Source organism: Muntiacus reevesi, chromosome 2, assembly GCF_963930625.1.
Source record: "Muntiacus reevesi chromosome 2, mMunRee1.1, whole genome shotgun sequence".
Classification (NCBI taxonomy): Eukaryota; Metazoa; Chordata; class Mammalia; order Artiodactyla; family Cervidae; genus Muntiacus; species Muntiacus reevesi.
In genome coordinates this window covers 76,448,931-76,464,642 of record NC_089250.1, presented here as the reverse complement: position 1 = coordinate 76,464,642, position 15,712 = coordinate 76,448,931, and the positions used below count along the sequence as shown (strand labels likewise).

General features: G+C 41.0%; 2 protein-coding genes across 9 annotated transcripts in view; one reads left to right on the top strand and one right to left on the bottom strand.

Moving 5' to 3' along the window:
* The first annotated feature begins 318 nt into the window (after positions 1-318).
* Positions 319-15,712, top strand: part of ADNP (activity dependent neuroprotector homeobox) — a 30,013-nt gene continuing 14,619 nt past the window's right edge. For 2 of the 8 annotated variants that reach the window (XM_065922180.1, XM_065922184.1), the window contains exons 1-4: positions 319-788; positions 2,820-2,993; positions 3,892-4,004; positions 13,576-13,731. The gene's annotated coding sequence lies outside the window, so the exon portion shown is untranslated. The remainder of the gene's footprint in view (positions 789-2,819; positions 2,994-3,891; positions 4,005-13,575; positions 13,732-15,712) is intronic. The other 6 variants (XM_065922183.1, XM_065922185.1, XM_065922186.1 and 3 more) reach the window with 6 other exon arrangements.
* Positions 341-1,120, bottom strand: LOC136157206 (uncharacterized). The gene has a single exon (XM_065919198.1). The coding sequence runs from the start codon at positions 1,118-1,120 to the stop codon at positions 341-343; it is 780 nt and encodes a 259-aa protein (XP_065775270.1).

The window sequence follows — 15,712 nt, the reverse complement described above, 5'->3', positions numbered from 1 at the left end:
AGTTGTCTTTGGGGGGCATGGGGGGAAGGGGTACTGGCCCCCACTGCCCCCCCTACTTAGCTGGACAATGAGTCCTCTTATGCTAATGAGGTACTTACGTCACTTCCGCTCTTTCTCGGCCGCCATTTTGGCTAGGGCAGGTTCGGGGAGTCGCTCCGAGGCGCTTGTATTGTCTGCCGAGGGGAGACGCGGGATCAGCCCCCTCCCCCGCCCGTTGCCGCCGCCGCCTCCGCCGGCCCGGTCTCCCCTCCGCCGCCCGCCGGGATCCATGAACTGAACTCCCGCCCCCCCCCCCCCGGCCGCCGCCATCTTGTGCCCCCTCCCCCTCCCGCAGGCAGCGCTAAGGGGGATTTTGGCGTCTCCTCAGACACAGCTCCCTCTCTCGGTCCCCGCTGCTGAGAAGCGAGAGGAGCGCGGCCGCCGCCGCCGCCCGCCTGCCCGCGCCGGTGAAGCCGCCTCTCCCACACCCTCCGTCTCCTCCCTCCGCCCCTCCTTTGTCTGCACCGCTCGACGACGCTGCCGCCGCCGCCGCCCGCGCGGGGACTGGAGGGATCCGCTCGCGCCGCCGCCGCCGCCCGCCGCTCTGCTGCGCCCGCCGCGCCCCCCGGCAGCAGCCGCGGCCGCGGCGCGAGCCGGAGCCCGCCGAGGCCGCCGAGCCGGAGCGCGACGAGGCCCCGGGCGCGCCCTCGCCGCCGCCAGCGCCGTGCCGCCGCCATCCGCCCGCCGCCGCCGCCGCCGCCCGGCCCCCGAGCACGCCGGCCCCGCGCGCGCCTCGAGGCCGAGTCAAGGTAAGCCCGGCGGCCGCCGCGCGCGGACCCGCGGCCGCCCCGGCTCCCGACCCTCGGCCCGCGCGGCTCCCGCCCGCCGGCCCCGCGGGCGCATTGTTGTTGGGACCGCACGCGCTCCCTTTGCGCACTCCGGTGCCGACGGAGCGCCCGCCCCGGCGCGGACCGCTACCCGGGCTCTGCTCCGGGGTCCGGGCGCCTCCTCCTGCAGCCCGACCCCCCCTTCCCCGCCCCGCGAGCCCGCGGAGGCCGGCAGCCGCCCCGGCCGCCAGAGCTTTTGCCGCTAGTGGCATCTCCCTCCACCCCGCCCCCAGCGAGAACCGAGCTGCTCCCATCCTTGGAACCAATCCCTCTCTCCCGCCCCCCGCCCCAAACGAGCCCCCCACGCATAACCCCAGTCCCTGGGACGAGCTTTCTGCCGGGTCTCCCCACCTTTAGCTGGGGGAGGGGGACAGGTTGGGGGGCGGGGAGCATGCAGGGCACGAAGTGAAAGTCTTTGCCTCCCCTGCGCGGTCCTTCCTCCCCAACACGCCAGCTCCCTTCTATCCTGACCACGGAGTCCTCCACCACCCCCTTTTCTCAATCGCAACTGCCTGGTCAGCACCACCTCTTGCGAGCATTCTCAGCCCCAACTTTGCAATAAGATGGTAAAAGATGGAAATCCAGAAAGCTGCGAGTTTGGTTTGGGTTTTTTGTTTTTTTAGTGCAATGAATGGGGAGTAGTTCTTTGAGCACCCATTTATTCACATCTTCTCTTCCTCTGGACTGCCTCCCTGCCCTCCCCTCCCCCCCAAATCTGGATGCCTGTCTGCTGGAAAAGGCGCGATTACCTCTCTTCCTCTTCTGCCCAAGTCCAAGCGCTAAGACCTAATATTCTTTTCAGCCACACACATACCACACTAAGTCGTCTTGACGTTCTTGCATTCCCCCGTTCCTCTGGACAGTTCTTGCCATAACCCCATTTCTCAGACAAAGGCTTAGGAGGGAAAAAGAACCAAACTGTTTCCTGTGTTTGCCATTTTAATGCTGTCCATCCCCACAGACCCAAGCCCTTTCCCTGATGCTTCTTGTGCCAGTGTCTTGAACCTTCAGAATGAAAGGGGGGAAAAATCTCCTGGGTAGCTTGATAGAGTTTCTTTATAAATCTGCATTGTTGCTTCTGGTTTATGGCCATGAAGAAAATACCAGCCCCCACCCAAAATGCACCGCAGCCAAGTCGGCTAAAGGCGATGAGTGTTGGAGTCAGTAGGGGGCGCATTCCCTGCACTGGGTAAGGCTGCAGAGGGGGGAAGGGCCCCAGAGCTAGAACAGGATGTGCTTCACAGCGCCTTCTACAGACCATGGGAAAATGGACCCAGCAAGACACTCTGACACTCTTAGTTGGTGAGCTGACAGCAACATGGTGAAGGATCAAGTGAGTCAAGAGCAGTGATTTTATTTCTTTTAAAGAATCCACCCTGCACTTTAGAAGTTTTCTCTTTTGACTTTTTCAAAGTGTTGACCCTTAAGCAATCCACATTTGTTCTTGACGAATCACCTTGGCACATCCTTGATACACAGATTCCCCCTTCTCTGGAATTCTTCCGCCTTAAGCTTTGAATGTGTCACCATATCTTTCCAAGGTCAGATGGTAAAGGGAAAAATTCAAAACCTGAGAGTAGCAGGTTTGGGGGAGTATTGTTGATTTCATTCCTTCTTCATGGCCCCATGTCTTTTCAACTCTTTGAGAGTTCAAAATCCTTGAGGGATGTTAGATTTTAGTGGGGGAGTAATTTTCATAAGCGTGTAGATGGGTGTCATGATTTGCAAAGCCTTGTTGGTAAACATCAAGACCATGTTGAGTTCTCCGCTGTTAAACTCAACAGAGTTGATTGTAAACTTTCGCTTCTTTCCAACCTTGGACTTGAAATTGCCATTCGTTACCCCAGTAGCCAACCACCTTTGCAAAAGCATTGACACTAGTCTTCAGTGAGCACCCACCTTCTTAGGGTGAGTTGATTTCTGTAGATTTTACTCCTCTTGTTATTTCCATAGGTGTGAGATGCACAATGCGAAACCTAGGCCCCAGCTTTTGCACCATGATGCACAGGGTTGTACTTTTTGTACTGAACTGATAGGTGGCCTAGTGGTTATGCCCTGTACTACCATTTTGAGGATCTGGACTCCGTTCCTGCCTTGCTCTTTGGACCACATTGTCAATTCACACCGGTGGGTATATTCATTTTGGAGGGTGGGAACTGCAGCAACAGGGAAGCCAGAGATTTCTTCCTCTTTGGTCACCACCAAAACCAACACTTCCAAAATTTCAGCCTAGCCACATTCCTCAAGGAACTGGTTAGAGCTGGTTGCTGCTGTGGGTTCTGAACAGAGAAATAACTTGTGGCTTGTTTAAGAGAAAATTTTAAAGTTGCTAATATTGTTTTAATGATTTGCATTCTGCACTCTGTGTGTATGAAATACCTTAAGTATTTGATTACTGTTATTTTGATGAACCAGTCTCAAGAGTTGCTAAGCTTTTAGAAACCATAAAGATTCTCTGATCAGAACAGGCCTTTCCATGAACATGTACTTGCTACCAAAGATTGACAATGTTTATTGACACTCAGGGGTACTTTTAAGACCTTGATGCATGTATTTTATAAAGATTCACCAAGATAAATCTTTGGGAAAATAAATGTTGTAGTCTTTGAAACATAGTTAACCAGTTGATGCTTAAGGGAGAATTTGCATTGGACATTTGCTACCAAGTAACATTTTGGTGAGTGAAAAGGAGGCAACTTGGTTCAGGTATTCCATTAGAGACTTAACTATAACTGCTTTTACAATTTGTTTAGTAATTAGAAGAAATCAGATATATAATCTAAATGGGTATTACTTGTAATTTTTAAATACTGTTTAGTATTTGTTAAGTAGATAAAATTTTTATCTGAATTTGTGTTTGATATAGAGTTGTACAACTTTTTAAATGACTAATTTGAATAAAGTTCTTTGAGGGTTATGTTGGAGGCGAAGTTTGTGAAGGTGTTTTTGTTTGATTTAGTAAATTACACATAAGATACAATGTTAACTGATGTCCTTAGTGGTAATAGCCATTTTCCCCCTACAGGAAAACTTGCTGTGAGCTCTTAAAAAGCATAAATTCTGCAATTTCAAAGGTTTCCTGATTTTGGCGTTCAAAAAAAAAGGTGAAACAGTTGGCCTTGAAGGGCTGAAATTTAGGTAAACTGTGAGGGTTTATTAAAAAGCCTCAATTAACTAGAGGGTGGGGAATGGGTATTCTATTTAATTGAACTTTAAGTAGATACTTCTTTGTCGTTGGCCCTTTTTGAAAATTTCCTAGTAACATTGCCTTACTAGAGACCGCTATACTTTGAACTAACTAAATCTTTGGTTTTTGGTTCTTATAGTCTCTATGTAGGAAATAGAGGAAGTTGGACTGTGAATCTCTAAAGATGCTTGGTCCTGCTTATTCTGAAAGTCATTGGTTTTAAACATACCCATTATGAATTTGTTTTACTTCAGTTTGACTTTTTTCCCTTAAACCGGAGTGCAGGGAAAGTTATAATGTTATTTATATTAAAAATGTCACCATGTTGAATAGACTAAATGTCAAGTACATTCTAGATTATTGTTATTTTGATGACCCAGTCTCAAGAGTTGCTAAGCTTCTAAAAACCTGAAACATTCTCTGATCAGAACAAACCTTTCCATGGATGTGTACTTGTTTGCAAATAATCAATAGGCTTTATCAAATAAAAATGGCTTTTGATTTTTATTAGTGACATACACTCCTACATGTCTTTATTATTTAATTTGCTTGCTAGAACTATAATTATATTAGGTGCATTATATATTGAAGTGTAACTACTGGTAAGTTTTAGAAAATATTAAAAGTACTTTTTAGTATTATGAAATTTTAAGTAGCAATCTGGTGGGTAATATACACATTCTGACTGCACATTTAATTGTGAAAAATACAGTTTAATAAGGAAGATAGGACTGTTCTGTTATAAAGGAGCAAGTAGGGATCCCTCCTTGGGTAGGGAAAAAATTAAAGGAAAACTTGAGAATTTATTCTTAAAGTAATATTTTTTCTTTTGAGAACCTTGCATAAGTTGTCATAGACCTTGGCAGATTGGTTTTCTTAATAATGGGTGGAGATACATATATACACACATGATAGTTTTTTAGTGTTGAAATGAAATACAAATAAAAGGTCCAAATATCAGAAGTAGTTTAAAAAACAATACATTTAAGTGCATGGGGAAAAAAATCAATTAAATGGTCAGGGTTTTTTTTTGTTTTTTGTTTTTTTAATCTGTTTGAACTTTAGATAAACATTTTTTTTTAATGTGAAAATACAAAAAAAAAAATTTTGTAAGATTAGAACCTAATTCATAGCTTACATCAAGGTGCCCAAGCACTGTTGTGTAATAAACTACTTGTTCAACCTAGGCTTCCAAAGGACTTTCACTTTTAAAAAATGTCATCAAGTCTGTTATATCGTCCAGAAGGTGAAATATTTTCCATGAGAGTGTAATTTTCATTTATTTGCCTAAGAGGCATGAACATTTAAGAGAAATGTTACTATGTATTAGTTATAGTTAAATTCACAGACCTTGATGTGTTGCTAGCATCACGTAAACTTAGAAAGGTTTTCCTCCCCTAGTTCTATAAGAACTTGTGGTGTTAAGTCTGGAGCAAATGCCAGATTTTGCTGATGTGCATCTCTGTTAGTTACACATTTTATGTTGTTGGTTTGGAAACTTGGTGTTTGAAACTGGTATGAGCCAAACCCCACACTAATTAAGTGAATTGATATTTTGAATGTAGAGGCTGTTTCTTGTTTATACATTGGCACCTTCCACCTTGATTGCTGAGACACTTTATAAGAGCAGCCACCCGTGTTTTGCCCAGCATGAGTGGCCACAGCTCCATGTGACTCTGTATTTTTTGTTTGCCTGATTCAGTTCATTGGAACCTGAGGGGATGGGTGATTGGGTTCCCTCAGTCTCTTACGGTCTCAGTGCCCCTTATACCTTTGTTTTGATCACAACCTGTCTTTAATAATCTGCCAGTTGAGGGGTCGCTGGGAATGAGAGTTCATCCTCTGCTTCACTGGAAGGGAAAGGCTCTCTACATATTAGCAGGCTTCTCAAATTGGGAGATACATATATCTCTCTCAACTTGATTGTGTGGTGATATGTTTGTATACAGGAAGTCACAGGTAAAATGTAAGCCAACTATGTAAAGTGAGTTTTGATGAGGGGGTACACATTTTTGTTCTGATAAGTGTAAAATACAGAATTCTTTTCACTGTTACAGTCCTTGGTTACAGTTTCTCTCCATATATGTGTTCCTGTCCTCTGTCTTAAGTGCAGTCACAGGCCTCCTTGGTTTTATTGATCCCTAGCTTAGTCCCAAGACAGCAGCTAGAGAAATACTGATATTTCAAGAATTTTAGCAGTGTTCCAGAAATAAAGGCTTGAAAGTTAAAGAGAAGAGCATAAAAGACTGAACAGAATTACCAGGGTAAGATAGCCTTGAACATGTGCCACAGTTTAAGACTGAATTGTAGCTGAAAAACATGCATGGAATCTGTAAGAGACTCCTACATGGACCATCTCTTAGAATTAAAAACAAATCCTTCCACATCCTAATTCCTTCTCCAGTAAGGGTGTAGATTTGTAATTGAGTCTCTTAGCTTTCAGTTGTTTGTACGTCATTTCACATACGATTTGGTCGAAGCCTTTAATATTGGTGTCATTTTCTTAGCACTTTATAAACCATTCTCAATTCTCTCAGGACTGTCCTTGTTTCACAAGTAGGGAAATCAAGGCACTACGGTGTGCAGCAGTGAAGTGAGCTTTGGAACATGTCTGGCCTGGCTCCCAGGCCTGTGTTTGGAGCACAGGCTTTTATAGTGCCTCTGTGAGCTGTTTGGCTAATGAGGGCCCATGAGTGCTTCATAACTTCATAGTGATGTTTTGTGTTTGTATGTCAGCTAACACCCAAGGATTCCAAGTAGTCTGTGCAGTTAAAGCATCTAGCTACACTAGCTGCTTTATGGGTGAGAGTGGTGCTAGTGGTAGTTAGTTGAAGAAGTAGCAACTGTGTAAGGTTTGAAGTTACCTGTATAAGGATCTAAAAAGAAAGTTTGTTGATAGTCTATTGCTTTTCCCAGTGTTTTGTTTTAGGGCAGTCTTGTTCCTTCTCTCCTCTGAGCAGTCGTTTTTGCCTATAGATAATTGCTGGTTTTTGCCCTTCTGCCTTTTCTGTCTTTTTCTGAACCCTCTGTCCTCCCATTTAAGAGCTTACGGAAACTTGAGCTTCCATTGAAAATTTGTAAGGCTTTCCTTTTCTGGTGGGAGCTGGCAACAATTGAGGACCTGTATGAGTGGTCTCTTGAAACCTAATGTATCTGAAGAAACCTCTTATCTAGTGGAAATGTGGGATTTATTAAAATTTTACATATTGTACGTTTTAAGTCAGCAGTTAGGAATTCTTGCTCTGGTGAAAAAGATGAAGTGAGACTCGGTGTGTTCTAATGCAGGGAGTGCTTAAGAATCCTGGTTTGAGATCAGAAAAGTAAAACCGGTGGAAAGTGTAAGGATTGAGCCATCAAGTGGCAAAACCTGCTGTAAGAATAATGCTTTTGCTAAGCCTTGACTGTAGGAGATAGCTTAGAAAAACATGAGAAGGTAATTTAAGAAAATTATGTATTTTGTTATTCAAGAATAGTAAGAAAGATATTTCCCATTACTATGGGAAAATTGTTTTGACTAGTTTTGCTAGAGCATGGAAGACTTACTAAGGAATTGAAAATAACTTACTTTCTATCTTAGGCTGTTTAGATGTGCTTCTGGAATGCTTATAAATGAACATATCTGGGTGTCCTCTTAGGCCTGCCTGTGAATTCATTTGATTTCCCTCTGTCACATCTTTTAAACCTGGTCCATTGACAGCAAGCAGTCCCAAGGCTGTGGAGTTCCCGTGTAGGCAGCGGCGTGCTGGAGCCCCTCACTAGGGTGTGTCCCTGCCTTGCTGGGGGCCTGTTAAAATGGAGTAAATGTGGAAATTCTTCCCATCTCACACCCTCCCTGAAGCTAGATTGGGATGTAAAACATGTTCTCAATCATTTTCTCTTTTTTTCAAGCAGTGAGGTATAGTTCCCCATTTCAAATAAAATTTTATGTGAATTCTAGTATTTAAAATTGTTAAAAGGTCAACTTTTCTGTTGTCCATCAAATGTCATTTTTCCCTCCAGCTGTACATCTCTCTCAGTACACTCTGTGAAGTACACACTGAAAGTTTTTGGTTGCATTAGAGTCCCAATGGTTACAGCTAGGGTTCCTGTGTGAAATCTGAATACTCAAAAGTGACAGTTTCTAGGTATAGGCACTAGTTTTTGCCTGAAAGCCTTTTAACAGAGGAGTAACCCAAATTTTATAAGTACTTGTGTATTTTATAAGCAAATTCTAGATCACACCTTTGTATTTCTAAGTCACCAAGGTTTGTTTTGGGTACTTGTGGATACTCTATTGCATAACTGTTATAAGTGCCACAGAGCTTGTGAAGTTAATATGCTAACTCTTAACATGAATGACTACAGTGATGTATAAAAACACTATTCTATGTAAGTATAAATGCACATTATAATGCATTCAGGAACATGTATGGCAACCACATCTGATTCTCAGTAATAGCAATAGTCTGTGCTTTTTAAAAGACTATATCCTGATATGAACTCATAATTTGCCAAGTTATTCTACCTTCTGATCTCGTATAAGGTAATAACTGCTCTAAGCTTTAATTGGCTTCATCTTACTTGATTCTTCTGACATTTGAACAGTGGAATGGTGTTACAATGGTTATGGCCTAGGAAACAGACCTCCAGAGGTTAAGTAACATTTTTAGAGTCACAAATCTTAGTAAGCCGCAGAGCAGAGATTTAAACAGATCTCTAGATCTGCTGAGCTCTAGAGCTGCTGTATTTTTCACGACATCGTACCGTCTTTTCTAGCGGGGCGAAATTCTACTGTACTGAGTCGCCCTGCTTACTGTATTATAGGGGTTTAAAGGGATGAGGGGGAGAGATTTTTTACACGTGACTGATAAGGAAGCTGAATTTTTGTCCATAAAACCAATATAGTCTTGCTGGAAAACATAAATTTTTATGTCGCCTGTAGTTTTATGCTTCAACTTTTTACCTCTGTCCTTCTGCTATCACTTCTGTATCTTGTTATCTTAAACCTAAGGCTTTGGCTCTTTTGCGGACTGTCCAGATTGAGTAGGTAGGTCTGCAGTGTGTGTGAGCTCCCTGAGGTCTCAGAAGCTTAGTGGAGCAGCCGTGCAGTAAATGTAGGTTTTTCTCTGAACGCAGTGGCCACAGTGCAATAGTTTCTTCCACCCTCTCCTGACCACCCCTGCCGAAAATGAACTGTCCCTCTTACAGAGCCTCAGAACGTTTAATCTGTGACGCATCTGAACACATTTCTTCTTTCCGTATATGTATGTATATGTGTGTGTATGCATATAGGGAGTCATCTCTGTAAGCCCTTTGTAGGCAGGGACTGTTCGTTCATTCTACGCTTACTGAGCGCGTGCCACGTGCCGGCCACTGACTAACATGTTAGAGATACAGCAGAGGAAACATTTAAAAATGTTTTAATGGACATGCTTTGCTTTGAATAGTGAGATGGCATCCTTGTCTTCTTGCCTATTTTAATTTTTCTGTTTAGCCTATCAGTTGAGATCAGGGAAATTGACCTCTGCTGAAAAATTATTCATAGTGATTATAATGTAAAGACATAAAGACCTTTTTATCAGTTATGTGAATTACACTTCCAAGTCATGTTTTACTAAATCTCAAGGTCACCTGTGATGAGGATTTAAAATAAAAATTTTTAAGTCACAGTGTGATTATAATTTGGTGACTGATACTGTGGTGAACTAGGTTGTTTATTTCCCATTAGATTCTTGGTTTGCTACTAATGAACCACACCAACATTAAAGAGAACAATACTTGTTTAAACTGTTAAAAAAATTAAAATTTTCAGCATTCTGTTACCTTTGGGAAGGCTTCCTGTTTTGTTTTTCCTAGGAGCTCTCCTTTTATGCAGTTCTATCCTGTACAAAAGATAGCAAAGAAACTCGCTGTCTTTTGAAAGATAAGGTGATTTGAAAGTTTAATACATGAAAATTATGTGAAAATCATTTCTGTACCACTGCTACCTGCTGTAGAATCATTTCAATTTTTTGAAAAATTAAAAAATAATTGAACTTCTTATTAAAGTAACCCTAACTGGGTTAAACTGTTAGTTAAGGCAGAGTGAATTTGACAGTCTTTGACATTGACAAAAGTGATACGTTCCTCTGTTCCTGACCTCTTGGAGTGAAGCAGTTTTGCCAGGAAAGTGTACTAAGATTTTTCTTTTTAGGTACTTAACAGCTTGGAGGCCGTTCATATATTACCAGAGAGACACTCATTTAATATAGTCCAAAATAGTCTAGAAATTTGTAAAGGCCTTCAGAGTTCTTTTATTACATTCAGGACTTGCTCTAAAGGATCTATCCTGTTGAAAGGAAGCTTTAAACAGTCTTAACAGACACTTAATAACAGCCTTATCTACTCCTGTATTCACTACTGTGTGTCTTGTATTTTCTGGTAGCCACTTTTTTTTTACTTGAATTGTGGTAAAATATACGTGACATAAAATTAATGCATCACGTTAGCCAGCCACTTGTAAGTGTTCAGTTCTCTGCTGTTAAGTACACTCAGATCATTGTGCAGCAATTACCACCACCCTTCTCCAGAACTTTTTTCATCTTGCAGAGTGCAGAGTCTGTCCCCGTCAAACAGTAAATCCTCGTTCTCCCCTCCCTGCCAGTCCTTGGCAGCCACCCTTCTACTTTCCATCTCTGTGAGTTTCACTACTCTTAGTGTCTCAAGTGAGTGGAATCATGTAATATTTGTCTTTTGTGACAGGTTTATTTTGCTTAGCGTAATATCTTTGAGGTTTTTCCATATTTCCAGTAGCTACTTTTTAAAAAATAAAAAGTGAAATTAATAGTTTTCCATCCAGTATATCCAAAGTATTGTCATTTCAAAATGCAGTCTATTTTTAGAAGGTTATTGCATTTTTTTCATACTAAGCATTGGAAATCTCAAATATATTTTATGCTTAAAAGCAAATCTAGATGGGTAAAGAAGATATATTAATTGCCCCAAAGTGCATGGAAAGATGCTCAACATCGCTAATCTTTAGGGAAGAGCAAATTTAAATTATAATGAAAGTAATAACCTCACACCCATTAAGATGCTTACTGTCAAAAAGAAAAACGAGTGTTGGTGGGGAGGTGAAGAAATTGAAACCTGTACACTTAGGAGTGTAAATGGCAGAGCCACAGGGTTACCATGTGATGTAGCAACAGTGTCTGAGAGAGCTGCTTGTACACCCATATTCATGACAGTGTTATTCACAATAGCTGAAAGATAGAACAAGTGTCCATCAACAGGTGAATGGATAAATGTCATGCATACATAGCATGGAATATTATTCAGCCTGAAAGGGAAAGGAAATCAGACATGATGCTACAGCTGGATAAACCTTACAGGCACTTCTGCAAAGTAAAATAGGTAGTCACAGAAGGACAGGTATTTATGACTCCACTTATGTGAAGTACTTAGAGGAGTCAGAATCCTAGAGGCCAACAGAATGGTGGGTACCAGGTGCATATGGGAGGGGAGAGATGGAGAGTTACTGTTTGATGCTGATAGAGTTTCAGTTTTGCAAGGTGAAAGAGTTGTGGAGATGGATGGTGGTGATGTTAGGTGGAAGAAGTTTAAAGCATTTCAGTTCAATTCATACTAGCCTCGTTTTAAGTGCATAGGAGCCATGTGTGGCTAGTATCTGCCATATTGGAACACATAATTCTTTTTAATTTAGAAAATTTTCAAGCAGTATGGGTTCTCTTGCTGTGTGAGTAAATGCTGAATGAAATACCTTGATTCCCTTCTTTTGTGTTTGTTTTTAAGAAAAATTTATGCGTACATAAAATCTGGAAGGATAAGTATTTACTGTTGTCTTGTCTTTGTTCATTGCCTTATCTACGTTTTGTGATCTTATGCTAGGCTTGTTAACAGCTTAAAATATTTTTCATACTTCATACAGTTCACCCATTTAAAGTATATGATTCAGTGTTTTCTAGTATATTCAGAGTTGTGCAGCTATCACCACAATTAATTTTAAAGTACTTTCTTCACCCCACGAAGAACCTACTTAGTACCCATTAGCAGGCACCTTCTATTCCCTCCTGTCCCCACAACTCTCTAATCTTAGGCAACCTTAATCTCCTGTCTCTGAGATTTGCCTTTTCTAGGTACGTCATATAAATGGAATCATACAATAAGTGGCCTTTTGTAACTGACTTTTCATTTGGCATAATATTTTCAAAGTTCATCATATTGAGCATATATCAGTATTTCACTCCTCTTTATGGCTAAATCATGTCCTGTTGTATTGATAATACCACATTTTACTTAACCATTTATCAGTTGATGGAGATTTGGATTGATTTTCCTTCTTGGATATTATGAATAGTGCAGAGAACACGCATGTACAAGTTTTATTTCTCAATTGCCTTTGTAACAGTAATGAACAGAATTTGGCAGGGGAAAGGAACCTGAACTTTAGAAGATAGTTGAGAGCAAACTAGTCCCCTGTCTACTCTTGCCCTTTAGAAAAAGAAAAAAGATTGCCAAAGCCTCTGGTTTTTCTAGGCAGTTCTCAGAACATTCTTTGAGTATGATAATGGTTAACTGGTTCATTATCATAGGGGTGGCCTAGAATATACATCTGGCTTTTTTAAAGCTATTACTTTATTTAAGGATTCTAAGATTGTGGTTCTCATTTTGCAAGATACTGCCATTACAACTTGAATAGAAAGCTGTCTCTAAGATGTGACCATCTAGTAACTCAGAATCCATAGTGATGTTTAAAGCGCCTTAGAGCAAGTAGTCTCAGTCAGAGCTGAGTTCATGTTTCACTTCTTTGAAGGTAATGGGACCATCTAACCTGAGCTATATGTATGCATTCTTAATCTTATATCTCTGAGCTGGTGTGACTGAATTATTTATGGTTATTTCAACCTTGAGTATTAAAGTCTTGACACTTTCAGACGTGTGTATATCATATGCATTGTTTACTTTTAATTAATGTCAGTGATACCAGAGCTTCATCTGCATGGATAATAGGAAGAACACTGCATCCTAGATCTTGAGATGACCTTGAGACCCACCCAGCTCTGTGAGTGACACGCTTATTGCCCTTAAGCCAGTTGCTTCTCAGTTGCTACTCTGTAAAACAAGAAGAGTTTAGGTAAAACCCTAGATTCTTCCCAGTGATTCAAAGTGCTGCATTTTCATAATTGATTTTATAATTGAAATTTGATTTCATAATTGAAATATGAGTCTCAGTTTTTTGTCCTTAAGACCTGTATGTCCATATCCCTTCAGTGAGAAGATGCCTAAAGATTATTGATAGTTATTTCTTTTCTAACCAGACATGTATTCAGAATAGAGTATCTTTTTCTAATCAGCTAATGCTGAAAAAGGTGGTACATAATGCCAAAATAAAAAAGGTTGTTTGTAGTCATGTGTGTAAAGTGGATCCAGCCAATACAAATGCACCTTTTAGGAGCATTAGTTTAAAAATCATATTGAGAACTAGAGAAGCATTGTCCCGCTTGGCCTGATCATGTCACACCTGAAGTAACCATGTTTTAACAGGGCACCAAAGAGATTGACCGACTGGAGCCCCTTTGTTGGAGATTGGCCTAGGTGAAAACAGAAGGAATGGTGACAACACTGAGCATGATTAACTTGGAGAAGGGGACCTCTTGAGAGGGAAGGAGAAAGTGTCTTAAAAACTTGAACGGCTGTTAGGTAACTAAGTATTTAGACTCACGTGGCTGAACTGGGAGTTGTGGGCATTTCAGAGCCTTGTAGAGTGAACTTGTGAACAGAACTGTCCCGAGTGGGGCAGACTGCCTGGCGGGGTTTGTGCTTCGCTCACACTGAGCAGTCAGGCAGCCGGTCTCTTAGAGCAGAGCTGTCTGTGGAAGAGGCACATACTGTTTATAGAAAGGGGACAAAAGTATCCCTGTGATAAAACAGTTTTGTACAGGATTCCGTACTAGAGAATACAGTCATTTTGCCTTGCATAAATACAGTCCACCTACCACAGAAATAGTTATGAAAAACTTAATTATAAGGGGTTTAATAACTGATTTGGTTAAAAACTTGAAAATCTTTTTTTTCCTGAAGTGGAGGCAGTTTCGTATTTGTCACTTCACTTGATTAATTGGGTTTCTTTTATTATTCAAACTGAAAGAATAGTGAAAAAAATTCAATTAGTAGTTAAGAACAGAAGAAAAATTAGTTACATTTCCTATTTGCTTCTTGTCTTTATTAACAGTGTCCTAATATGATTATCCTAAGCAACATAATTGATGTTCAGTATTTAAATTTACCTTTGGTGCAAGTGTATCTTCATTGGCAAAGTAGTTTCTTTTTCTAATCCCTCTGGGCTTTTCAAATTCCTCAACACTACTGAGTATTTCTGGTGCAAAGGAAGACTAAACTTACTTTGGGCTGCACAGTTTTATCCACTAATCCAGAGTAGCATTCTGTTCCTGGATAGTCAGTTACTTGTTTTGTGGTGTTTGGGATTGAGGAAGAGAGAAAAAGGAGGAGACCCAGCTGCCTTTTGTGTGAAGAGCCTGTGGCATCTGGAAGGTCTTTTTGCCCACGGTTATAGGAAATTGAAAGATAAGCTGCTTCTGTTCGGGTCTGTGTTTTGGGAAAAGATTGAGTAGGGTGATTGCTTCCAGACTGACTGTAGGCTCTAGGCTCCCGATGTGTTCACTCATCAGCGGGTTGTTGTAGAAAGGCTTTTACAAGGTTCATTTTCTTAAAATACAAATTTATAAACCATTTTATATCTGGCTTAATTTAAAGTAGGGCTAGTGACATCCTGAAAAGCATGTAAGGTGTCTGTGTTAAGCACTTTGGATTCCAGAATAGTCAGGAAAGATAAACACTTAATTGGTTATAAAAAGAAAGTGTTTTATAGTGACCACACTTCTACTCAGTGAGTGATATTTACAGTATTAAATATGTTGTTGATGGGTGACAGAAATATGGGAATGAAGTTTTCCTTCTGCCTGAGTAGTTTTTAACTTAACGGGTCCAAAATGTTTCCACAGAGACACAGCACACACTTTTTTAAGTGCCATCATGGGTAGCGGTGGAGTAACTGATGCTTTAATTCTCTTCCTGTAACTCTTCAAATGCCTGCGCCTCTTAGAAAAGAGCATAACTTAATATTTTTAGTTAGATCAGTGGTTTAAAGAAATTTCAAATACTGACTTAAAAACCCCAGTGTGGGTTATGTGAATACTTGCACCAACGTTAAGTGGAATATTGTTTTAAGTATTTAGGATGTGAATTTCTTACATATTTTGGGTTGATGATGTACCAGAACTGAAATTGTTTATATTGTAGTGTCTTTGAATGTAGTATTTATTGTAGTATGTATCTGAATGTCTTCCTGATTTTTTTATTAGAATATATCACTGCCTTTTTTTTTTCTTCACTAGTAATGGCATCATTTCTGCCCTTTGATTCTTCCCCACTCCCTACCAAAAAGATGTTTCCAGAGAGGTGTTTTTTTGTTTTGTTTTGTTTTTTAACAGCTTTAATGTAGGAATGTTTAGAAAACAGAAGAGTATAAACTGTGTCCTAATTCTTAGGCTTACTGTGGGCTTCCTATAACCATATTCTGATAAGACTGTAATTTTATTCAGGGGTGATTTTCAGTAAACCATTGGAATTCTGCTCTAGCCATCAGATTTAATGCTTTGGG

Excerpts from the sequence above, each read along its gene's own strand:
- LOC136157206 (XM_065919198.1), bottom strand. The coding sequence starts at position 1,120 with ATGGGAGCAGCTCGGTTCTCGCTGGGGGCGGGGTGGAGGGAGATGCCA.